The sequence below is a fragment of the Melozone crissalis genome, unplaced genomic scaffold, assembly GCF_028551555.1.
Source record: "Melozone crissalis strain CALT ecotype California unplaced genomic scaffold, PUWL_Pcris_2 ptg000002l_1, whole genome shotgun sequence".
Classification (NCBI taxonomy): domain Eukaryota; kingdom Metazoa; phylum Chordata; class Aves; order Passeriformes; family Passerellidae; genus Melozone; species Melozone crissalis.
In genome coordinates, this window is record NW_026535780.1 from 11,442,105 (window position 1) to 11,466,282 (window position 24,178).

Here is a 24,178-nt window from a genome sequence, read left to right on the forward strand (position 1 = left end):
CAATATATTGCACTGGGATGATCCAGACTTTTAAGAAAGATTTTAAAAGAAGAGGAAGGTAAGGGTGAGTTTGTGTACTGAGGAAACTACAAGGAGGTCCCATTTACTGTGCCTGAGCCAGCTTGCTGGATGTGTTAGGTACATGTAAATTATGAGAATTTTATTAGAATTGTAACTACCATTTTGGTGCATCAGTTGGAGGGAAATAAGAAAACCAGAGACCCCCCCCCTCCCTGCTTTTGCTTGCTGTGCTCAGGGCGTGCTGTGTGATTTGCTCTGACAATCACCCGGTCACTCAGCTCTCACCTCTGTCCTAGCCAGAGCTTGCAATAATCTGATTGGGATAATTCCACTGCATAACACCCCAGAAACTCTGCCTGGTGCTTCTTATGCTGCTTTTCCATTCCTTCACTGTGTATCTCACATTCTTTTGCTTTCACTGAATGCATTCACTTTTCCTGCTGCATTACAAATATTTTTGGAGTTATGCTCAAGAGCCACAGGCCCCATTCATAGCTGCTTTCCATTAGTCTAGCAGAAGATTTCCTGCTCAGGTTTCTCTTTTTACCCAGCAGACAGTAAAAAGGTTCCTTTCCATTGCTCTCTCCTTGCTAACAAGATGCCAAATGGACTTCCTACAATGTTGTCTTATGTGCTTCTGAAATTTTTTCTTTTCCTCCTTCTGTAAACCACTAAGATTTCAGTATGCATCTTTTTGCTGCCTAAGAATATCTGAGGGCTACAAGATGAAGAATATCTAAGTGGTTACATTTCTGCTGCTGGCAAATATAATGCATAAATATTACTTATATTGGTTGCCATTTTACCTGTGTGTGTATTTCTCTAGGTTAAGTTATCATCACATAATTATCATTATGCTCATAATCACTCAGATTTCTTGCATAACCCAGCACTTTCCTTCCAGTTTTTACTAATCCACATGGTGCTGGGACACTCCTCCTTCCTAGAGTGATGCCTGCAACTGCTGAGTTTCATCCTGCAGGTGCAGGTTTCTTGCCCCAATCACTGGCTGAATTTCAGAGTGACATTTTAAATGAAATTCCCAAAGGTCAGAATTGGAGATTTGAGGTAAGAAATTATGCTACTGCACAATCGTGATTGAAAAGAGCTTTTTTTTTTTTTCTTCTTCCTTAAAAAAATAGTATGTGAGAAAACTGAGACATTTAGACTGCAGGGAGTTTGTAGTTGCTTAAGTTGCTGCCCCAAAGTTCCCAAGGCTTGGTTAAATGGGGCTTTGAGCCACCTGATCTATTGAAAGATGTCCCTGCCCAGTGCAGTGGTGATGAATGAGATGGTCTTTAAATGTTCCTTGTGATCCAAAGCATTCTGTGATGCCCTTCTGTGTTGTCTGAGTGGCCTCTCACTATTCACATTTAAGAAGGCTTCTGACAAGTCTAAATTGTGTGTTGTGATGTACTTGGAGTCCCCAGATCCCTAACACCAGTACAGAGCTTCCCAGCATCTTATGGACCAAGCACAAGAATAATGAAAATCCTTGTCAGCAAAAATCAGACAAAATTAAAAAAGCAGAAGCCACCTAATTCAAGGTGTTACTGACTTCCCAGTGACAGATTTTTCTACAAGCCACATTTTAATCTTGTACAAGTTTAAAAATCCGATTTATTTTAATTTTGTATTTAGCTAGATTTCTTCTGATTAGAAACTTTAATACTTAGGTTAAAATGCCTTGTGGAAGGCATCAATCAACACTTGAGCACCAGAGATTGCTGCTGCTGCTGGGGGACCCTGCCCAGGGAAGGCTGTCCCCTTGCTGTCCCCTCGCTGCAGGGCTCTGCCAGGACAGGCTCTGCCAGGACAGGCTCTGCCAGGACAGGCTCTGCCAGGACAGGCCCTCTGGCCGTGTTCCTGCAGCAGCTCTGGGCTGCAGGGCTGTGGGAGGAAGGAATTAAGGTGGAAACTCGGTGTCAGCAGCGTTTTCATGGTGTGCAGTGAAACCCCAGGGCCCTGTCCCCAACGGCTGCCGTGCACAAACAATGTCCCCATTGTCCCTTGCTCTGGCACTCTCCTAGAAACGCAGCCACTGTGCAGTGTTAATTAAACACAAAGCCTGCTCCCACTGCCCAGCTCTGCCAGCCACACTCAGCAGCCTCTGGGGCACCTGGGCTGCTTCAAGCTCAGCCTAAAGGGGTCCTGGGCTTGGCTCTGTGGGGCTCTGAAGGTTTGGTACCACACCATGACCTGCTGCACAGAGCCCCTCAGTGCCACCAGGCTGCCACCCTGGCCAAGATGTGCCAGCCTGCTCGCTGGGGGACAGCCTCAGATATATTATCTGTGTGATGAGAGACTGCAGGGCCACTGCCATTGTTTTATTTGAATTGCAGAGATCTCAAAGAGCCCCAGTCCTCTGCCCTAATCCAGGGTATCTGGGATGTACAAATACAGAAACCCCACGTGGGTCTTGTTCTTCCTAAGCTCCCCAGGAGCCCTGCTAGTTAAGTAGGTCAGTGCTCCAAACACACAGATGTACAACACAAATCAGACAGGAGAGATGCAAACTGCAACACTAAGCCATCAAGTGGCTGTTAAAAACTTTATAAGGGCAATTAAACTATTACCATCCTTTCATACAAGCAGGGGAAAGAAAAGTGGCAATTAGTTTCAGTTACAGCTTTGGAGTTCTGGACAAGCATCTTCAGATGCATTTTCTTTTTGGTCACCTGCTCTGTGCATCCATGACTGCACAGGCATCTGCCCCCACCCTGCAGATGAGCACCTGAGCTCTGTGTGATGGGACATGTGCATGCTCCCTGTCTGTAGCCTGTGCCCAGGGAGCTGCTGCTGTCACTTCCCCACCTTTTGCACACAAATGCAGCAAACAAAGTGCTGCCCCATCCAGTCCCTCCTCTTCAGCAATGAACCAGACAACTTTAATTCACTTGTTGCCACCCACTGCAAACCTCCCTCTACACTTATATGTTGTGCTGACGATTAATAAAAATAACTCCATATGGGTGAATCACAGGGCTGGTTTCATTCATTCGTTCAGTTTGTGAATCTGCAATCAAAATAAAAGGTGTTCCCCAAAGGCTCATTCCCAGGCACTGTCTGCATCCCTCCTGCAGGAAACAGCTCACTGACAGGGGGGAATACACATTAGTATTCATGGAGTTCACTTTAATACAGTTAGTATTTGCCAAATTCTGCAAAACCAGTAAAACCCTCATTGCAGCTCTAAAGACATCAAACTCCTGTGCACAAAGTTTGGGCTGAGGTTGGGTGGGGTTTGGTTTTCTTGGGTTTTATTTATTTATTTTAGAGTAAAACAAAAGAGCTGAGAAAAAAGTTACCAAAATTTTTAGCCTTTGTTTTATTGAGTTACAACAAATGAGCAACAAGTTAGAAAAGGTGGATTTATTCAAACTCCCTACATCCTGTTTGTGCAGCACACTGAAAGGTGGGCAAGTTCTCCAACCCCAGCTCCTCAGAGGAACTCACTGGGCAGCTCTTGCGCCCAGGCTCCTGCTCCCCTCCGCTCCCTCCTCACACATGCACAGACATCCCCACACAAATCCAAATTAGCAGTATTTGAAAAAAAGTGCACTCAGGAACCTAAGAGTGATCTAAAAATTTAGTGGCAAGGGTTAATAAGAAAGTTCTGTTGTGCGCTACAATGTCTAAAGCTGGAGGGCAGCTGCTGGTTATGGTGTCCATCACTGCACCAGCCAAAGAAACACAAATAAATTTGGATTATGAAGAATCTTCATTTCCTCATTCCAACCCCTCTGGGAGTTGGAATGCATGTTTAAAGAAAAAGTGCTAAAAAAACCCCAAAACCAAACCAACGATCAAAAAAAGGCATTCTAGCCAAATCTTCAGAGACCCACAGCTGGGGCTGGCTGGTGAAAAGTGAAGTACAGGAGCTGGAGAAGACTTGCCTCGTAGGAGCATGGAAAAGCAGAGATTTAAATATTTCAATCAGTAGCAGGTGGCCATAGAACAAAACAAAAAAGTCAAAACAACAAGAGAAAAAACAAAAAAACAAACCCCACTGCTCTAGAACATGTTTAACTGGTCTGAAATGTACACTGGAGTGGGGATCTGGGCTCAGGTGTTGATCTGCACCAAGACAACTCCAAAAGATTGCAACTCTTTCTTAAAACATTTCAGGAAAAAAAAAAAATCTCCCTCCTCCACAAAAGACACTTCCCTCCCCGCAACCAACCCAAAATTTCTCAATTGCATTATATGCAAGAATAACTTGCACCTATTAAAAAAATTAACAAAAATTTTATGTTGTACAAATCTGTTCCAGTAGAGGAAGAGGCTGGGCAGGAAAGTGGGTGGGAGAGAAACTAAGAGAAAACTATGTACAAGGACCCTTTCCTCTTTCTTTCTTCTCTTTTGTAATGCAGTAGTAGGACTTTGGCACTATCAACAATTCCATGGTGATGCTCCATGAGAATATTTCTTCCCACTGTGCCTCCACAAGCGCGGTTTGATACTCGGAGTCACAACACACTCTCTCACCAGGCAGGAAAATAGAGTTGTCTTCTATTTTCAGAGAGCATTTCCCCTTCAACATCAGGACAGTGCAGCTGAGGAGTACCCCTGCAAAAATCACAACAGCAGCAGATTATTTTTTAAGGCACTGTTTGAGCTGTTAACTATGATGAGACCTGGTTTACATCCCGGCACATGTGGTAACCCTGTTCTGCGTTAACTGCACCCTGTGATAAGGCCTATCCTTATCACAGCCTCACCTGGTAGGGTGCTGCATTTTTGCTGCATGTAACATCCAGCTAACAACCCCCTACAGACTTCCAACAGGGATATATGGTCCAGCCTTGGCTCAGGCAGATTCTCATACTGACTCAAATGATGCCTGCACGTGTTTGGAGCAACCACTTTGCAACCACAGGACAGACAGTGAACCAAGAAGACTTCAGGTCTTTCTCCCCCAGTAAATCCCCTCATAATACCTCATGTTTTACATGATTTTAGAAAATTATACAAACTAAAAGACAATGGAAAAAGTTGGATGTGCCTGTGCTCTGCAGAGCAGCTTCCTGGTTCTGCTGTCATTCCTGTACCTACATAAAGGCTGCACAATTGGACCAGAGATTAAAAGATGACCCCTCAAAACCCAACCTTCAAACAGGCACCAATTCACACCTATCCCCAGTTCCTAGCAAAAAGCAAGGGCTCTCTGACAGGGATTATGCTCAGTTTTTCCACACTGAGGTGTGAACGTGCAAGAAGTGCAAACATCCTCTTCAGCCACCCTGCAGCAGTGCTCACTGAAACCTGAGCTGACTGGTTACCTCACACCTCTCAGGGATGGTGCTGCCTGCTCTGTTATTTCCCACAAAAGCGGTGGGCTCTCTCTATCTGGCATCTGCAATGCAGTCAAGCCCAGGGACAGCCACAGGCTTGCACCAACATCAAGGGGAAAAGTCCTTTCCCCACCCTTGAGACCTTCCCACACAGGCCCCTGTTCATCCTGACTCACTGGAAAATTTTAATTGCTGCACTGGGTTTTGCTTCTCCCTCTGAAATCCTTCATTATATTAGAGCTTGAGTCTCTAATGCACCTCACTCATTTCAGGGGAAAAACCATGTCCTCCCTACTTCAGCCTCATTCCCTCCAAGTTTTAGGGTGACCAGAATTCTGCAAAAAACACTGGTCAAGGTCAATCCCTTGCTGAGTTACTTCAGGATGCTGACTCGGAGCCCAGCACCAGTGGCAGACACTACTGTGAACTTTCTAAATGAAACCCTAAACCCCAAGAAAAGTGAGAACTTGGGCAGGAAGTGAGAAACCCCAGTGATGTTCACTATTGGTAGCTTTGGACACTGAGGAACGCACTGGGTCCCTGGCCAGCAGGTCACCTGAGCTCCTGCAGCAGGGCAGAGGGGGCTGGAGATGCCAGGAGGACCCAGACTAGCTCTGATGCTCAGTCTCATGCATTCAGCAGATGCAATGGATCACTGCCTTCAGACTTTTTTTTTTCCCTACTGTGCAACCTTCACACATGGTTTGACTTTGGCAAATCTCCACAGAGCAGTGGTCACAGCCACCAAGATCTGGGGTGTTCAGCCACCTCATTCCCACCATGAGCCACAAGCTCTGGTGCCCACATCTTGCAGGGCTCATGCTTAAAAAAAGGAGGTCATGAAATAACTCCAAAAAAAGTTTACTGTGGAAAGGTGGTGATGGGGAAAAAACCAGATCATTCTGAGAAAAAACAAAAGCTCTGATCTTGGGAAAACCCCACAGGGAGACAACACTAAAGAAAGCCAGCAGAACTGGCCCTCTCTGGTCCTGCTCTGCTGTCTGAGCTGTAGTTTGCTGTGTTTAATTCAGAACAGTTTCTGTTTGTCAGTTTGTGCACAGCAGGAGGACAAGGGACCCAGTTCTGACCTGTGCTGTGGGAAGGGAAGGCAGGAACCTCTCTGCTGATGGAAAGGGAGCTACAGCTCTCTCTTGACAGAGCAGCTGGGCCTCACTACAGGAGGGACACAAAGCTTCATGACAGTCTCAGGACACCTCCAGAGATGGCTTTAGTGCACCCTACAGCAGCCCCTCAGCATCTGAGAGGCCTGGTACCCTATGGGCATGGGTCTCCCAGCCTCACTGTTCAAGAAAGCTGACCTGCTCCATTGAATAAATCAATTTTGCCAAAAGCTTCACATACAGACTTAGTAACAGAGCCTCTCCTTAGTCCTGGGATGGCACTGCAGAGCCTGGCATGCATCCTGCTCTCACAAAGGCCCAGTCCCTTGTGAAATTCCCTCTAGCTGCAGCAGCAGCAGAATCTGCCAAACATGGATCAGTTTGGGAAAAACTCAGTTTTTTAAGGCATAAGGTCTGTGTAGGCTATGACACAAATGCTCTCTAACAGTTCCAAAATCTCCTAAAGCTCCACGCTGGAGAAGAGAGTGACTGAGATGGTCTGGAAGAGCTGAGGTTTTACAAAAGCCCCACACAAAATTCAGTCAGGAAGGGTATGGAGGTCAATCATCAAAACCCATTCATTTTAGACTATGTAGATCAAGCTGGCAAAGCAGCAACCCCAGGAGTATGCAAGGAGCAGCTCCTGCCTGGTGCATGGCTCAGCAGTGAGAGACTCAGCCAGCAAGTGTGGCTGAGTGAGAGACAAGAGCAACCCCCCGTCAGCTCTTCAGTCCACCTCTTACACGCGGTACCTGAGGAGCCTGTTAGGAAAAATCAAGCTTTTATGACAACTGACAGAAACAAGCTCTCCGTCAGGTCAGACAAAAGTCTCTGCTTTTGAGTCATACCCTGGATGTCACTTGGGATAACACCTTGTTAATTTAACACCAAAATTTTAGCTGAAAATTTCTTAGATTGGCTGCCCAATGAAAACTTAGAAAAAGCAGCTGAGATTATTCCCCGAGTCCCATCAGTGTGGGGTATAAAGATTCCAAATTTTGTGTCACAATGGCTGCGGCAATGCCTCCATGAGCAGCACTTGCATTCCTCAGCTGAGACTTACAGGCAGAATACAGGAAAATTAAAGACTTTTTTAAGTCCCCAGACCACTGGGGAAAGTGAGAAAGCACTTTCTCTTCACTGAGAAAGTGGCATGGAGCAGAGGACAAAAGGGCCCTCTGACCATTACTGCACACTCTGCAGCAGAACTCCTGCTCCAGTGCACCTTTTCTCAGCAGGTGTATTGAACACACAACAACCAGAAAGCTCCTCATGAAAATGATCACTCAGCAACAATTTAACTGAGATCAAAGTTCTTATAAAAATTCCTCTCTGATAACACTTGAGCACCTCCAGAGCCCTGAAGCTTTAGGGTCAACACCTGCACCAGGGCACAGAGGCAGGAGGGTCACTCCATACCTGGCACTGCTCACAAGCACAAAACCCAGGCACCAAACCCAGGCTGCTGCACGGAGCTGGTGCAGATCTTGGTTTCATAGTACAAGAGGTTTGTAAGGAACAGGGGTTTCAGGCAACTCCCCCTGCTCCTGCCTTCTTTTCCACTGCCCCTCTAAGCCCCTGATCTGCTCCCTCTCCTCAGAATCAAAATTTGTAGCTGGAAGAGGGAAATGTTCTGGAATAACAACCCAGAAAAAAAGAATCCCACAATGCATTTATTCCTCACACATTTGACTTTAAAAGGCAGATCAGATCCTGGCTCTCCCCTCTTATGTGGCTGCACAACAGTGGCACCCCAGTGTGCCTCTGGCTGATGTTCCCACATCCTTCTTCCTTTAATCCCTGCCTTTGACACCCAGGTAACACCTGCTCCTCACATCCCTAATTACCAACTTTTCCAAGGATAATGCAGGACAGTGCCTTGCAATGCAGTCTGATCTGTAAGATTTTGTTATAAAGGTGCTGTCATAACATTTCTCAAGATTAGCTAACAGAATTCACAGGTAAAATAATACCACAGCAGGGTTGGTTTTTTTTCCTGAACTCAGAGAATGTCCAGGAGACTTTGGGACAATACTGCACAGGGAGAAAGTGGTGTGCTAGCCAGCAGGGCTCACTGCCAAAAACTGCACCTCTGCAACAGGTGCTTCAATCCAAGTACTGGTAGCTACAATAGCAGAAGTCTTAAAGACAAGTGTGCAGGCACTTCTATCAGTCCTGGCTTTTGTATTTACTTATTTATTTAAATTCTTATTTTTTAAAGAAATGCTAAAGTATATTTTACTCATTAGATGCCAGAAAATTACCAATTTTCTCAAACAGGTTTCTCTCACTACGGTTTTTAATGCAGGATGCTGAGTTTTCTGTAGGATAAGCTCTAAAGTTGTGGTTTAAGGGAACTCCAGATTCAGGTATACTGAGCACAAAATGTTATAGGTTCCAGTGAACTCAATTCAATATGCAAGAATTACTGACAGTGCTTGTTCCAGATTTACACCTGTGCAGCTGTGATCAGAAACAGGTTTCAGCTCTCCAAATGACAAGTCCTTTTGCATTGGGAAAGATCATATAACCCCCCCATCCCCCCTTAAAGCCAGGCCCTGCAGCTTGCTTTTAAATTCAAGATCCTGTGAAGAAGAGCTGCTAAACACCCACACAGCTTAGTCTGGGGCATTTCCTAAGCCTCTAGTGAGAGCAAGCAGAACAAAGCTAGACTGAAGAGAGTTCTCACTTGCAAGAGGAAGAAAACACATTTGCATGAGCCACTTCAGTCCCACTTTTTTTTTTTTTTGCTCCTTTTGCATAAAGAGGCATCTGTGTCCTAGGCCCTTCCCCCAGTGACCTTTTGTTTTCAGCATGGCAGGATGCTGCAAAGGAAGGACCTGAGATGCAAAAACAGGCACAGCCTCTAGTCAGTAATCTCTCAGCAAGGGGATATTAGCAGCTAGTGTTACCTACTATTTCTTCGTGTGGCTCAGCCAGCATGTTTTATGTAAAGTACATATAGGTTGTTTAAAGACAGAAAGTTTTAAGCTTTAATCACTTATTGCAAAAAAAAAAATAATTTGAAAACCTCCCTTATCCAGGACTTGACCCATAAGGAGACAAATAACAAGGCAAATGGCACTAACCCCTCCTCTATCATGCAGTTGGCTTTAATTTACAAGCAGAATGGGTCTCCCTTTTGTTCAGGCATCCAGCAGGCACAAAGCATCCGGCAGGGATGGGCTCCAGGGATTTACACTGAATGGGGGCTACAGAATGCTGGAAGCACACCCTGCCAAAGGCAGGCTCAGGGAAAGGCACCCTCAGCATTACCTGTCTATACGTGGGAATTGTCTCCAGATATACTTTCAGAGTCCAAGTCTGGCAGCTCTGTGTGGCCCTCTGTGGGGGCTGTTTGGCTCCAGCTGTCCGTACAGTCCGAGGCAGCGTCGTCCTCGCCCACCGTCACCTCCACCCAGCTCACTTCTGCTGGCTCCTCGTTCTCCTCGCTGCCGGGGCCCTCGTGGCTGTTGCTGCACTCCAGCCTGTCCACCCCCTCTGCCTGATTCCCCAGCAATGAGTCCTTCAGTGGCTCACAGTCTCTTTTTGCTCTCACCACTGGTTTCCCCCCATTCTCTTCGTTCAGCTTTTTATGCTCCTGGTAATGCTGCCGAGACACCTCATTACCATTCTTTGGACTCTCAATGTGTTTTGAGCTCTTTTTCTGGCTTTGCTTGTTGTGACCATCACCAGCACACTGCTGCTGGTACTGGTCAATCCATTTAAGTGACCCTGTTCTCAGTGAGGACCGGTTTTCCTTGAACCAGCGAACGATTTCAGTTCTGGTGAGCCCAGTCTGAGATGCCAGCTGGTCATACTCCTGGGGTGATGGCCACTGGGTCCTTGCAAATGTGCTTTTCAACAGATGAATTTGCTCTTGTGTTTTCTTCAATGTGCTGGAGGACCCAGATAAAGCACCAGGGAGCTGAGAGCTGGTCAGAAGTTCTGCCTGGTTTATTGCACCATTAGGAGTTCCTTGATCCTTAATTTTTCTGTACGATCCCATAGAGTCCAGGACAGCTTGCTCCATGCTGTCCCTTATCTTTCTCCGCTCAGAGAACCATGAATCTATCTCCCTCCTACTCAGCTTGGTCTCCACTCGAAGCCTGTCCAATTCTCCCTGGGTAGGAAAAGAGCATTTTAGGAAACTCTCCTCAAGGGCCCTGAGCTGTTCTTGAGTTTTCTCTTTGAATCTCTGGGGAGGAAGGTCTGTGTAAGGGTGAAATGACCGGCCATGTCGACCAGCTGAAGGTGCTATTTGATCTTTCCCTAAAGCATCACCAGGAATTTGCACAATGCCCCTCTGACTTCTGTACCTGTGGTCACTGAACCACTTTTTGATCTCACTCCTGGAAAGCCCTGTTGCCTCTATAAGCCGGTAGACTTCTGCATCATCAGGAAACTGGCTTGCCATGAAACTGGCCTTCAGCTCTGCTATCTGCTCCTTGGTCTTTTTCCTCTCACTGGCTGGGGTCACTGGAACAGCAGTCACCTTGGCAGGAAGCTCAGGCACCTGGACTACGTGAGGACGCTTGGCCTCTGGGGCACTTGATAAGGTCTGTATGGTCCTCTTTTGGCCTTGGTTTGGGGCAACAGCAAGGGTAATTGGTGAACAGGAAACAGTTGAACCATTTGACACGGGAGTCAAAACCAGGCCAGTCTGGCCCAGTATCTGACAAGGCAAAGCTGTTTGGATGATGGGCTGTGGCATTTTTGCAGTTGCCAAAGGAGCTGGCAGGACGGTGATGGTCTGGGGAACTGCCTGGATAGTACCATTGAACATCTTCTTCCTTGCCTCCTCCACTTCTTCAGGAGACCAACTTATACCGTGCTTCAAGCGCTGCGTAGCAAACCAGATTCGGATTTGTTCTTCGGGATGTTTCGACGCTGCCGTCAACCACGACAGCTCTGCTTGTGTTGGGTAAGGAAACTTATTAAAGGAGTTGATCATGGTTGCATTAGTGTCCAGTGCAGAGTTGTATTTGGTACTGTTCAGAGGGACTGGGACCTTGGGGACAAGGTTGATATTTGGTGGCAGCTGTACAGAGGGCATAACATGGGCTAACACATCATGGAGCAGGTCTCCATTTATACAGGCAATCGCCTCAGTGGCCTCAGTGATGATGCGGGGCAGAGCGCCATCCACGTGGTTTTCTGTAACTCCCTCCTCTGGCTTTTTAGATCCCTTCTTGGCTTCCCCTTTAGGCTTTCCCAGCTTCATCACAGGCGCTTTATTTGCACTGACTCCCCCATGAAGTGAATCGTCACACTCTGGGTTCTCCAGCCCACTGCTGGTGACAGTGACATCGCTAGTGGCAGCCTCGATAGACTGCTCTAGGACAGTCTGATTATTGCGTTTAATTAACTTCAGTTTAAAGTTGGTCTCTCCCGGGTGGTACTTTGTGTTGTGGTCAGATAAAGAATCGTATTTTTTGGTTGTGAAGTTGCATTCAGCACAGACATACAGGGGGTTGAGAATGACATTTGGATGCTGGGTGTCAACGTGCTCTGTGAATTCATTTAGGTTTTGTGTCGAGTAAGGGCAGTACTTACACTCATAACCACCCTGGGGTTTCTTAGACTGATTTTCACCTGCAGGTTTCGCCTCCACCACCTCGCAGTCTTTGACTGAGTTTTCTGAAGGCCAGGTTTTTTTGGAGTCCTGCTGTGCTGCCCCAGTCCCCTTGTCTTTGGGAGCCTCTGCGCCCTCAGCACCTTCCTGCTCCACGACCTCAGAGGTTCGCACCATACAGGGAGTTGTGGACTTTCTCTTGCTGGCCATGGCAGCTGCTGGCAGGGGGCTGCTGTCCCAGATGGTGGCTTGTTTTGACAGGGAGAGCAACCAACTCAGCAGATCTTGCAAGCAGCTTCAAACTTCCCTGATTATTTGACTCTGTTTTGTTTAAAGACTTTCCGCCCTGGCTGTGACCCTCAGCTTCGCCAGCAGACCCGTCAGCTGCATGACACCTGTGAAACAAAGCACATGTTGTTAGCCACTGATCAATAAAACACAGATTTAGCAGAAAGCCACAGCTCAAGGTGGGTGCATTTGCAAGGCATGTCTGTATTTCGTATATTGCCAAACTCTTCTTCCTCCACGTTATCATTTTAAGAGTCAACAATCTCCCCAAAAATGAGAAAAGTCATGGGTAATTTGCAATGAAGTGCACCACAGGAGGAAAATGACTGGAACAAATAAGATGAACAGACAGAGAATTTTAATTTCCACTAGACTCAATGTGTTTAGTTAGGAAAAGAAGAAGATAGTACTATAAATACTGTATCTTTTTATAGAAGCTGCAATTCTATTAATTACTATTTTGAAGCCTCCAGATTTGAAACTGAGTGTGATTTATATTAAACTTAATTACTTCCCACTGTCACTTACCTTGTAAATATGACTACTAAATGATTATGGTTACTAATGATGGGTGATTTCTAAATAAAGCTATAGGATCTGCCTTGGTTGTAAAAGTAGTGGCAGAAAGAAGAGTTAATGTAAATTAACACTTGCAAAGGTCTGTGTTTTGAGAAAAGGTGGGCTCAAAGAAACTGCAGCAGGAAACTACAGCAGATTTGTGGAGGCCTATCAAGTCTTTTCCAGATGAGAAGTTCCCTTAAAACACCACTTCTCACTCAACATTGACAGAAACAGCTATCAAAGGCCACAGAAGCCCTCAGATTCCTTGTAATCAGGGTCCCTTTCTGTGACCCCCAGATAATGTTCCAACTTGTGCATGTCACTCCCTACAGAATTAAAAAAAAACCAAACCAAAACATTTTAAAGCTTTATTTTTAATGCTGAAGCACTTCTGAAAGTTCCCAAACGCACAATTCTGTAACATGTATTTTCTGAAGGATAGGAGAGTCATCAGTCAGAACAAGCAAAAAAAAAATTACACTAGCTTTTTTAGGATCTACACACACTCATCAGGACTGGATGGAGGGAAAAAGAACAATTTACTTGTCAAAAGAACTTAATAAATTAAAAAAAAAAGATAAAAAAGGTCATTTCCCTATTTGACAAGATGCTTTTTAAAATTTATCACCAATTCAAATTTGTTATTCTTCCTGGTCAGATGGTCTCTGTTTTCATAATAATTCTACAGTCTTGACAGAAAACTCAGTTTTAACAATCAAGAAGCTCTTGGAAATGAGTGGGAGACACATTGGTGTTCACAAACTGGAGGAGGATGGAAAGGGGAGATTTGCAGAGTGGGTCAGGCCTGCACTGAGTTCTGCAGAAGTGCTCTAAATGGAGAATTTGAACTAGAGATCCAATGTATCCCTATCCCTACTCCTTGCAGGGGGGACAGACTGGATGATCTTTAAAGATAATTTCCAAACCAAACCATGACCGCATGTCTAACCAAATACACATTTGCTTATTGTGAATATTGTAAATTATAAGCTGAATCCTGAAACAAAGACATGGAGATCTAACAAAATAAAGTATCACTGCAGTCACATCTGGACACATCCAACATCAGCAGAGACTTTGTAACCACCTGAGCGCTGTCCCTGTATCTGCTCCTCTCACTGGAGCCTTGGCTTTATGACAGAACCTGTGAAAGCAGCCACAGCTCCTTGCTTGTGTTTGCAGCTCAGGAACTCTGCAGCTCTCCAGAGCACAGTGCTGCTGCTCTGCCTGCCACACAGCATCCCATTCCTGTACACATGGAAACTCAAACCATGCACTGCCAGGGGATAAGAGCAAGGATGGCAGCTCCCAGCTCTACAAACACAAAATCCAGCAGGAAGCAATTCCCCATCCACGGAACACTCCGTGTGCGGATTCACCACGCAGCGCCTTTGGGTAAGGCTCTGGTGACACTCAGGCTGTGAGACACCACACACACCCTGGAGAAGATCCCATGCATGTTTACTATGGTGCAGGAGCCTCTGCACAGCTGCCCACTGCCTTGTGCTCACAGCCACTGCCCCCCCTGCAGCTCCCAGCCCTGCCACACCCAGGCACGCTCCCGCACACCTGGGGAAGCACCAGAGCACCTGGCTGACCTGCAAGGGTGCATCTGAGCTCCAGGAGCTTCCCTGGGAAACAGGGCACATCTGCTGAGCTCTGTGAAACAGGCATGGGGCTGCCCACAGGCTTGCTTATGGCTCTGCCTTGGTCAGGGTGACCCAGTGCTATTCCCCCTAACCTAGGACCACCAACATTGTCACCACCATTCTCCAAAGCATTTGCCTCTGAGCCAACATTTCCTTTTCTGCTTCCTTTTTTTTTTTCCCTTCTGCCTTTGAATGATAAACAAACAGAAGAACAGTGAAAGCAATGATGCCTGGTTTTCTGTACATTTGTGGCTATTTACCATTGAACTGGATCACACTGAACATTCTCTATCATTTCCACATACTCCTTTCAAAATTCCCCTTCTACTTCACCTCACAACTGTCCTTACACAGATATTTTGGCTGCGATCTGTGACTTGCTGTGTCCCACTGCAGGTGGGATCCCAAGCTAGAGACAAACACACACCTGTCCAGTGCCCATCTTCCTGATCACTTATTTTCAACTGTGCTTGCAGAAAATTAATTTGCTTTGAGGCTTCTTCCCTTACACCAAATTTGGCTGAAACAGACCAAAAGATGAAAGAGACAGGGCCAGAATGGGCTCTGCAAGCCCAGCTGTGAACAGGGTCAAGGTGATCAGGTCATCTCACTCTCCCCTACATTTGTGATACTGACTTGCTTAGAGGAGGGAAGGGAGGTGCAAGGCAGTGTCCTGGCCAGGGTAATGAAGATGGAGCCACGGCTCCTGAGATGCTCCTCTGAGTCTTGCTCTGCCTCCCAGGCCACAGCTGCACCTAATGGTCTGCTCCTGATTTAATGCATGACCTCGTGCAAAATTCATGTGGCAACATCAGCAAAGGGAAGAAAATTCAAAGGACATCAAAGACAGAGCAAGGCTTATTTATATTTCACTGAACTTCCCCCCACCTCCACAGGAAGAAAAAGCTAGGAACATAAAGGAATGTGATGGAAGACAAAGAGTGGAGAAGGAGAAACATCTAGGTTACAGTTTTGAATCAATCAAAGGTTTCTTAAAAGTCAGACTAAATGTTTTGAATTCCCCAGTCTCTGGAAGCTCAGCGAGCTCTCTGCTGCACCAAGCTCCCAACTCTCATGAGGACAGGAGCGCTGGCCTCAAACAAGGATGCTCTGATACAGAGGAAGGGCCAAGATCCCTTCAAAACACATCTAAGTGTGTGGAAAGATGATAAATTCTGTCTGCTACAGTTTTTCCAGAAAATTTCACAGATCGTTTCTTCTCTTCCTTCTTCCTTTCCACAGAGTGGTTTTCTGCATGTCTAATTGCTGGCTTTCTAACCCTACGCTTTGGGTAGGTTTTTCTGCCACATGAGAATCATGCTGCACCACAGAAATCAAGCACAAATCAAATGCTTCTTTTTAGAGGTCAATAAAAGAAACAAATGACTTTTAGTCTACAATGGGTAGTCTTGGGCACTCATAAGTAGCTACAGTCTTTGTCCCTTTGGCCCACACCCTGAATGATGGGGAGAAGGAGAAGCCCAACACTTTCCTGAGCAAGGAGAGTTCACTGGGATCTCCAAGCAGTAGCTCCTGCAGGACCTCAGTAAGGATGTCATTTGGGATAAAGCAAGAGAAAGCTCCAAAAGAGGACTGGAACCCCACACCCAAAACCACATCCTTAGGAGGTGCATCATGTACATTTGCAGGGACTGCCACAGCACATCCCAGAACATTAGAGAAAGCATCAAGAGCATCTCACAGCTTTCAAACATGAGCCACTTGCCAGAAAATCAAAGGCCCAGCAGACAGCTTTAAATATGCAGTGTTGCTCCTGACAAAACTGATAAAGGATGCCACATCAGCTCCTCCAATGCAAGGCTCAGCCACTGGCACAGCCTGGTGCCAACCTGAGCTGCAGCTCACCCCCTGAGCCCTGTCCTCAGGAATGCATCCTCCCAGGGCCAAACCCACATCTGACATTCAGTGCAGGGCTGCACCATGGCCAGGTCAACCTCCATGCCTAAAGCTGGCCCTGTTCTCCTTATATTTTGTTATGGACAGGACTGTGGACAAGTAACCTGTATTTTTGGGCTGCTGCCACTGTGGAGAGCCCACAGCAGTGAGGTGCAGGGTGATGTCAGCAGCTGCCTTGGGAGCTCACTGTGTCCTCAGTGGGCATGGGGAGGGAAGAGTCCTCATCCCTCCAGCTCACCTGCCACATCTCTTGTCTTCCCATACTGCAGGGGGTTGGAAGAAAAAAAAAAATCTCATTTTTTGAATTTTCTTTTTAAATTAACACATGCACAAAACAGCAAAAGGCAACCAGGTGAAAAAACAAAAGTGCTTGGCTCCAAGCAGAACCTGTCTTTGTGAATGAGGTTTAAACCAAACCACAGAGAACCTGTGTGGAGGAACAAAAACTTTCAATCTGCTCTGCTTCCGCAAAGCCATCCAGGACAGGAGCACACAAGTTAGAAGCAATGCCTTCTTTTAAACTTATCTCTCCACAAAGTGTGTCACAGCACTTATGACTGAGGGCCTAACCTGTCTTTCTTTAATTTCTGAAATTTGTTTAAATAATGAAATAATCCAGCCAGAGTCCTCTGATCAATGGAACTCCTGTTAAAATGGCTAGAGAGCATCTGACAGGAGAATGAAGTGGGATCTTAATGGCAACTCTGTGCTTGACTGAGGAAATGTCAGATTTCCTATCCTGGCCCCAGACTGGGGAAACTGCAGAGAATCACACAGGAAAAACAAACAGGGTTTTTAGGCCTGGCTGGCACTGGAAAATGCCTGCCTGTGTAGCAATGCCACCTTCCATCAGCATAAGGGAACTGTACAGTGCAAGCTAAGGGATGATAAAAACAAATCCAAAAGGTTTCTCTTGCTGAATATTGAAATCTTTTCACTTTCTCACATCTTTACCTTGTGCACATAGCTAAATTTTACACCCGACTTCCACCACAACAAAAGGCAAATATTTGGGTAGAAACTGAACTCCTTTTCTGCACTGCTGTTCCCACAGGCTCCTCCAAGGTGGTGGCAGAGCAGGAATTTTCCATGGCACCTGGACACAGCTCAGTTGTAGAAAGCATAATTTAAAACCCTGTGAGCTGGGGAAGTGGTAGGGCAGGGGGGAGATAGGCAGAGGTGCTGCTTGTTTTCCCTTATACCACAAAACATGAATGAGTCTGGAAAAGGCTGTCTAAAGAGAACCAGATTTGAAAGTATGTCTAATTCAAAAGCATGAAAAACTTTAATTTTAGCAGAAAGGAAAAAGCACATCAGAATTATCACTGCTTTGTGCTGCACCTTGCTTTCAGCCAAGGGCTGGAGTAAAGAAAGAGGTTGAACCTCCCAGGCAGTGCAAATGGATCTTTACTTCTCACAGATAAACCTCACTTTTAAGAACAAACAAACAGAAAAAACCCAAACACTTTAGGGACACTTGTGTAATTTGCCAATAAGATCTTTCTTTGTTTTTTCATCTTGGTGCGTTGTTTGCTCTGCCCTGTGCTGGCAGAGAGTTCCCAGCACCTGGCCTCATTTGAAAATGAACAGTGGGAAAACCACCAGCATGAGGATAACTGCAAATAAGCACACAAATATATAGCAGAGCTCATTTGCAAGGGCTGGCTGATGTTTGAAGAGGGGGGAAACATTTTATTTTACTGCTCAGTCTCCACAATCAGCATCCTCTCTGCTGCACAGGACAAGCAATAGCAAATTGCACCCTTGTAATTTAACACCCACACCCCCCTTGTCTGAAGATGACATTTTATATCACAAAGGTAAAAACTCCTCCTTGGAGCTTTCCCACACCCCTTCCCCAGCTTGAGGACACAGCAGCAGTAGGAGAGGAGGAGCACAGAGCTCACCAGCAAGGACTTGTTGGGCACACACTGTTCAGTCCCTGGCTTCTTCTGGAATACCACCCCACTTCACTTCACAGCAAGTGGATCTCAGCAAAGCTCAACAGAGATGCCAGGCTGTGCCCTGGGACAGCAGGCAGTGTCCACCTGCTGATCCCCACCTTGCAAACACTGCAGGCTGCTTTGAAGGCACACACACCACCTGCACCATCCTTTTTCCTGAGCTGAAGGATTTGCCACCCCTTCCAGGATGTGTGACCAACCACACCATGAGGGACCCCAGTGACTCTGCTCATTCCTGGATACCTTCAGCCATCTCCTCTCCCAACTTTCCAAACCTGGGGGTCCCTGGATGCAAATGTCCCTCTGTGTGTCAGATTTTAACACAGTGTGGCTGCCCACAAGTCATGCTCAAGTTCAGAGCAGAGCAGAAACTACCTGATATTACCTGACAGCATCATGAACCCCCCTTGACCACCTGCTCCTAGCCAGGAAGGCTGCAGCAATGCAAACAGAGGCAGCACAGGGCAGAGCTGTCATCCTGCTCCCCCCCAGAGATGCTGAACTCACGTTCATTAAAGCTGTGGTAACGTTTTTCTCCTACAAGCACAAGAATGAGAGGGGAGATTCACATTTCACAGTGCAAAAAAAGAAACATGCCTAGGGTGATGTTCCTCCTTCCTTACAACTGCTTTCAGCATGCAGCTGCTACAGTAATATCAAAAAGCACATCAGCAAGCACAGCAAAAAACATGCTGTTGCTCTCCTCTGTGATAAAACACTTAAGAACATTGCTTAATTACATACAGAAGAATAAGTGGAAGCAAACCAGGGCAAATAATTCCTGCATGATTGTGACTGTAATGATTCACAAAAAAACCCAACAAACCCACACAGAAAGAAAGGCGGGGTTTGTGAATTAGGGCAGAGCTTTTAAAACAGCATTTAAGTCAGGCCAGATAGAGCTCCAACACCTCTACAGGTTTTTGTAAGCTGAATAAATCCCCATTAAATGGGAGGTATGCAGACTGTTATAGTAATAATTTTTGCAGACATGAATAAATAAAATTGAAAGTTTGCATATGTTGGTGTAGACATCTCTAATTATAAAAAAAATCCCACATAGATATCTGTGGGATGCTGTGACCACGAATGTTTTTCTACAGGAAAGCAGCAATGGATAATTTTTGTTTCTTTAAAGGATCAGAGACTCACACCTTCCAAAGATGATCAGCAAACCAAAGTGCCTCTGGGACTCCTGACTTCCCCAGCAACAAGTCCTGTGAAACTGGATGTCAACACATGAATGGGAGCAGGAACAAACCCAGCACATATCCCACCTCTGCCCTGCACCCCCCTACAGCACAGTCACTGAGAGACTCTGCAAAAACACAAAGATAAAACAAGAATAAAAAGTTTTGGTGGGCTGAGGATAGAATGAAAGGGTTTTTAAAAGGTACCAACAGCTATAGAAAATCCCAGAGAACTGCATGATGAAATTACTCACATAAAAGCTGCCTCTTAACATTAACAGCTCAGCTGTGACATGACCACTATGTAGAGATAGAAAAACTTACTCTGAAAAACACAGGTATTTTGGGGGGAAAAAAGTCTTTGTAGGCTTCACCAGAATAGGATGTGTGGCAGCACCATGAAATAGGCTTATGTCAGTGTACACTGCTAACAGGCTGTTCTTTTGAACTAAAATGTTCTCATTCAAGCTGCTGTTAAGCCAAAGATGTGGGGAAAATGGTGGTATGAACATAAGAGGCCAACCCCTTCCCAGAAAAGGGGAAGTTGAAGACTGCAGGCTTTGAATTTTCTATTATAAGTACCAATCTGCAATCACTGGCTTGTACTTTTTTTTTGCCTTTTTTAAATGCAGACTTAATTCAGTTGCTAAAAACTAGATTAGGTCTGACCAGCTTTTTTGCTTTCTGAAAAAAATCTACTCATGATTAGAAACTGCACTTTACAAACTGGTTCATGCCCTGAAAAAATACTTATATTGTAGCCACAGTCACTTATTCCACCTAAGACATGGTCATAATCCTAGTGAAGGGCAGGAGGTGGTCCTTCTCCAGGAGAGCACACACCAGAGCAAGAGGGAGAGCACTGGAGTGGGGACAAAATCCACATTTTCCTCCTTCCCAGCCACTGCTTTCTCCTCCAGAAAAAGGGCTGGCAACCCACAGCTTGCACACAAAAAGGGACATGTGGGTAACTGTGGTCACTGCAGGTCCCACTGCTTTGTGAGGTCGGTGCAGTCTGGGAAAAGCTTTTATTCCTTGCACTGTGAGCTCCTGCCAGAGGCACCCAGACCTGCTGGACCCCTGGCTTGGCTGCTGCCCTGCTCTGGAGTCACAGATGCTCAGGGACACAAAAGGAGCCCAAATCCCAGTGGCACCTGGCTGTGCCCTCCAAACCCAGAGGGTGATGGTGGAAGCCCTGCTGAGGTCTTGCTCTCTCCTTTGGGAAAGAGGAAAACAAACTGAGCTCTTCCAGGCAAGATGATGACACAAACAACCCATGCAAGGTACATTCAGACACATCAGCAAATGTTCTCAACACCCACAGAGGGGCTGGGCTGATCCTCTGTCCAACACCCTCCACTGGTGGCTTCCAGGGGCAGCAAGCACCAAAACAGCAATCATGTACCCTGTCAAAATCATCTCCTTTAATCAGTGGTGTGTTCAGTGTTTACTCCTAGGGTGGGTACTTGCATGCTCAGAAGAGAGAAATAAAGAGTAACAGACTTCTTATAAGAGAAACAGAAAAGCTATAAAAACATTCATTCTAATAAGTTTAATTACTTGTCTGTGCAACTCATTGAGTTCTCATCATTAGACTAAATTAAAGTCACTGGATATAAATAATTTTTCATATTGAGTTTTCATCTAGCATGATGTGGTAGGAGGACAAGAGACTCACAGACACAAAGTAAAAATTATCTGTTCTGCTTAGTGGGTTAATGTATCTGTCTTTTACTTCATGCAGAAAAACCAGTTTATCCTCTTAGAATGTTCAGCTTAACTTCTTTTCAGATACACTTTAAAGAGCAGTATTTTTTCTAGGAAATGGTGGATATGTTAAAATAAGTATTCTTTGCTTAAAACAGTTTTTAGCAATAATTTCTTATTTGTTTAGATCAAATATCTTAACAGCAACATCTGGTCCACTTTCTCCTTCATGTCATCTGTCCTTCCATAACACTGCCACCTAGACAAGGAACAGCTGTACACATTTCCAATTTAACTATATATTTTACATATTATCACATATTTTGTTCCTCAGATTTTATTGTTACTATAGAGATACAAAGTTAAATTCTTCCAAAGCAGAAAGAACACGAGCTGTGACAGAATCAAGACATTCAGTTTTTTTACTTTGCTTACAAAACTTAAGCAACAGTGCAAAGTTTTCCTGCTTTAGTAGTTCTTACACTACTTGGCTCTCTTCTCAAATTCTTCTGCTCTGGGAACCACAGCACCCTGCCTTTAGTCAGATGAGTGTCAACTACTTCCAAAATAAAATTATCAAGGCACTCCAACAGGTAAATTGCAATGGGGAAAACAAAATAAAAATCACATGCACATTCTAGGTGTCCTTCTTGCAAGGCTGCAAGGTAGAAATGAGCTCTAAATTTCTCCAAAAACACCCCAAGAGCTCTCACTTCTCAAGAAGCAGCCTCTAGAGCCCCGCATGCCTTGGCTCTGACACGTACATGGCACACACCACAGCAGAAAATGGGAAAAAGCCCCCAGAGGATCTGATGGAGCGGAAGGAGAGAAGGCTGAGGCCACAAGGCTGTTTTGGTGACCACTCCTAAGAAGTGTTTAGATTTGAAGGTAAAAGAGAAGAGAAGAAACTTGTGTCCCCAGCATGTCATGTCTCAGCAAGACAAGCAGCACACGCACCTCTGGGAGGTTTGGGCCAACTCTTTTTGTCCAATATGGGAAGCAGCCTTTCCATCAGCCTCATGCACCACAACTGCAGCACTGAAAGAGTCTATGGAACTCCCAGGAGACAGGAAGGAGCTCAGTAATTAACAGAAAACATTAGTAACCTGTGTGTCTATAGCTGCACAGCTCCTTGTTTGACTCACTCACCATGTATTAGAAAAGGCAGATGGTTTGTGATTTGTGCAGCTGATGAATCACTGCACCTCTTTCCTCCCTCCCCAATGGCTTCTCTCTGTATCTTCACACTCCCCAGTGAGACCTACAGACTGGAGGATAACACACTACAACAGAGCAGCATAATGTCTCCTGCCACAGGAAGGTTTTACCTGTGGCCCACAAGCACTGCTGCTCTCTCCTGTCCCATTTCCCTACCCACTCACCTACACACTGGTGAACTCAACAGCCATTGCTTCAAATTGTCTTCACTGACACTGCTTACACAGTCTGAACCTCTGCACTACTGGGAAAAGCTTTGGTACATGGTAATTTTGCCTTTTAAAACATCAAGTCTGGCTGATAAACTGTAACAGCCAAAAATACCAATTTCCTGAATGGAAACTCTTGAGCTACAGTACCAGATGCTATTGAAGGAAGAAGCACAAAAGCTGGGTTTGGGGTAAAAAGATGTGTCTTGAAGCCCACCACACTGAGCACTTGCATGGCAATGAAAGGGAAATGTTTCACCTCAACACTTCCATAAGTAGGAGTTCAGACACACCTCTTTCAAAACAAGACCATCCCTGGAAACTGCCACACGATTTTTCACAGGACCTGAGCACCCAGTGACCTCCAAACTCAGCCAGGGGGTACCAAACAAATCTGATGTCCAAGGCACTTCAGGGCAGCTCCAATTTTAAGCACAGAGAGTCAGCTGCTGGCCTAACTCACACAGTTCAGTGACCTGCTCTATTAGGAGACTCCTGCGATAAGGATGAACCCAAATATTTCTAAGACATTTCCTTTCTCAAACCTGACTCAATTTTGTCACTACTATAATCAGACCCCAAGCTCCTAGCCAAGACAGAGACAAAAATCAGCACATGGGAAAGTTGGCTGCTGCTGCTGGTTAAGAGGAGTGAGAAGCTTGGGAGAATTCCATAGGCAGTGCTTTGTATCCGTCTGATCTCCTCAGCCTCCTGGTGATGAGCAGATTTGGTTCAGCTGAAGGGCACTGCAAATATCTTGCTGTAAATAATTGTCCCTCACTCTCATCTTGTTGCATTTTACATCACCTTTTGTTGTGCTCTGCTTGCTTAAAGAAAAGGCTGTTTTAAAAGTGGCCTGGTGAAAAGCCTAAGTTCCACATTTAGAGGCTTTTCTTCTCTAAAACAGTGACATGACTTCCATCCACCTTGTAAAACAAGTGGTTTTTTAGGTCCTTTCCCCTCATGTAGGAGCCTGCCTTAGATAGTTAATGACCCATGGTGATCAGAGGATCCCACTGGTCCAATATTTGGAAGTTTTACAGCTGTTAAGATACCCATCCTCACAGCAGGATTGTGAGTTAAGACACTGCTGTTATTCCCATTGCTCAAATGGGCAATTAAGGCATGAAGAGAACATGGCAGAGGCTTTGCTAAATGGCCAAGTCAATTTACAGCTTGCTGCCATACCAAATTGGGTATCAGAGTGCAAAAATCATGTCTTACCCAAGGTCTTCAGCAGGGCTGGAAACTGCATCGAGGTTTTTGGTTACTGCTCCAATCTCCAGTAAATTCAGGTTACTCTCCCAGCTCACAAGTGGAAAACATTTAACAGCTCCTGCAAAAGCAGCTGGTACTCTTAGATTTGGTGCTTTTTTGCTGGGACCTAAGTCACAAAACCACCACAACTTTCATCAGGAGGCTCATGGGAGGAAGCAAAAGTCTAAAGATAAAAGGTCTGAACTC

At 45.5% G+C, this 24,178-nt stretch overlaps 1 protein-coding gene across 3 annotated transcripts in view; it reads right to left on the reverse strand.

Annotated features, from left to right (window-relative positions):
• Positions 1 to 3,321: 3,321 nt before the first annotated feature.
• Positions 3,322 to 24,178, reverse strand: part of ZHX2 (zinc fingers and homeoboxes 2) — a 71,642-nt gene continuing 50,785 nt past the window's right edge. For all 3 annotated transcript variants that reach the window (XM_054295098.1, XM_054295027.1, XM_054294957.1), the window contains 2 exons: positions 9,713 to 12,406; positions 3,322 to 4,590 (listed from right to left, as the gene is read on the reverse strand). In XM_054295098.1, coding sequence (XP_054151073.1) covers positions 9,717 to 12,221 — 2,505 coding nt within the window. In that variant the 5' untranslated portion in view covers positions 12,222 to 12,406 and the 3' untranslated portion in view covers positions 3,322 to 4,590; positions 9,713 to 9,716. The remainder of the gene's footprint in view (positions 4,591 to 9,712; positions 12,407 to 24,178) is intronic.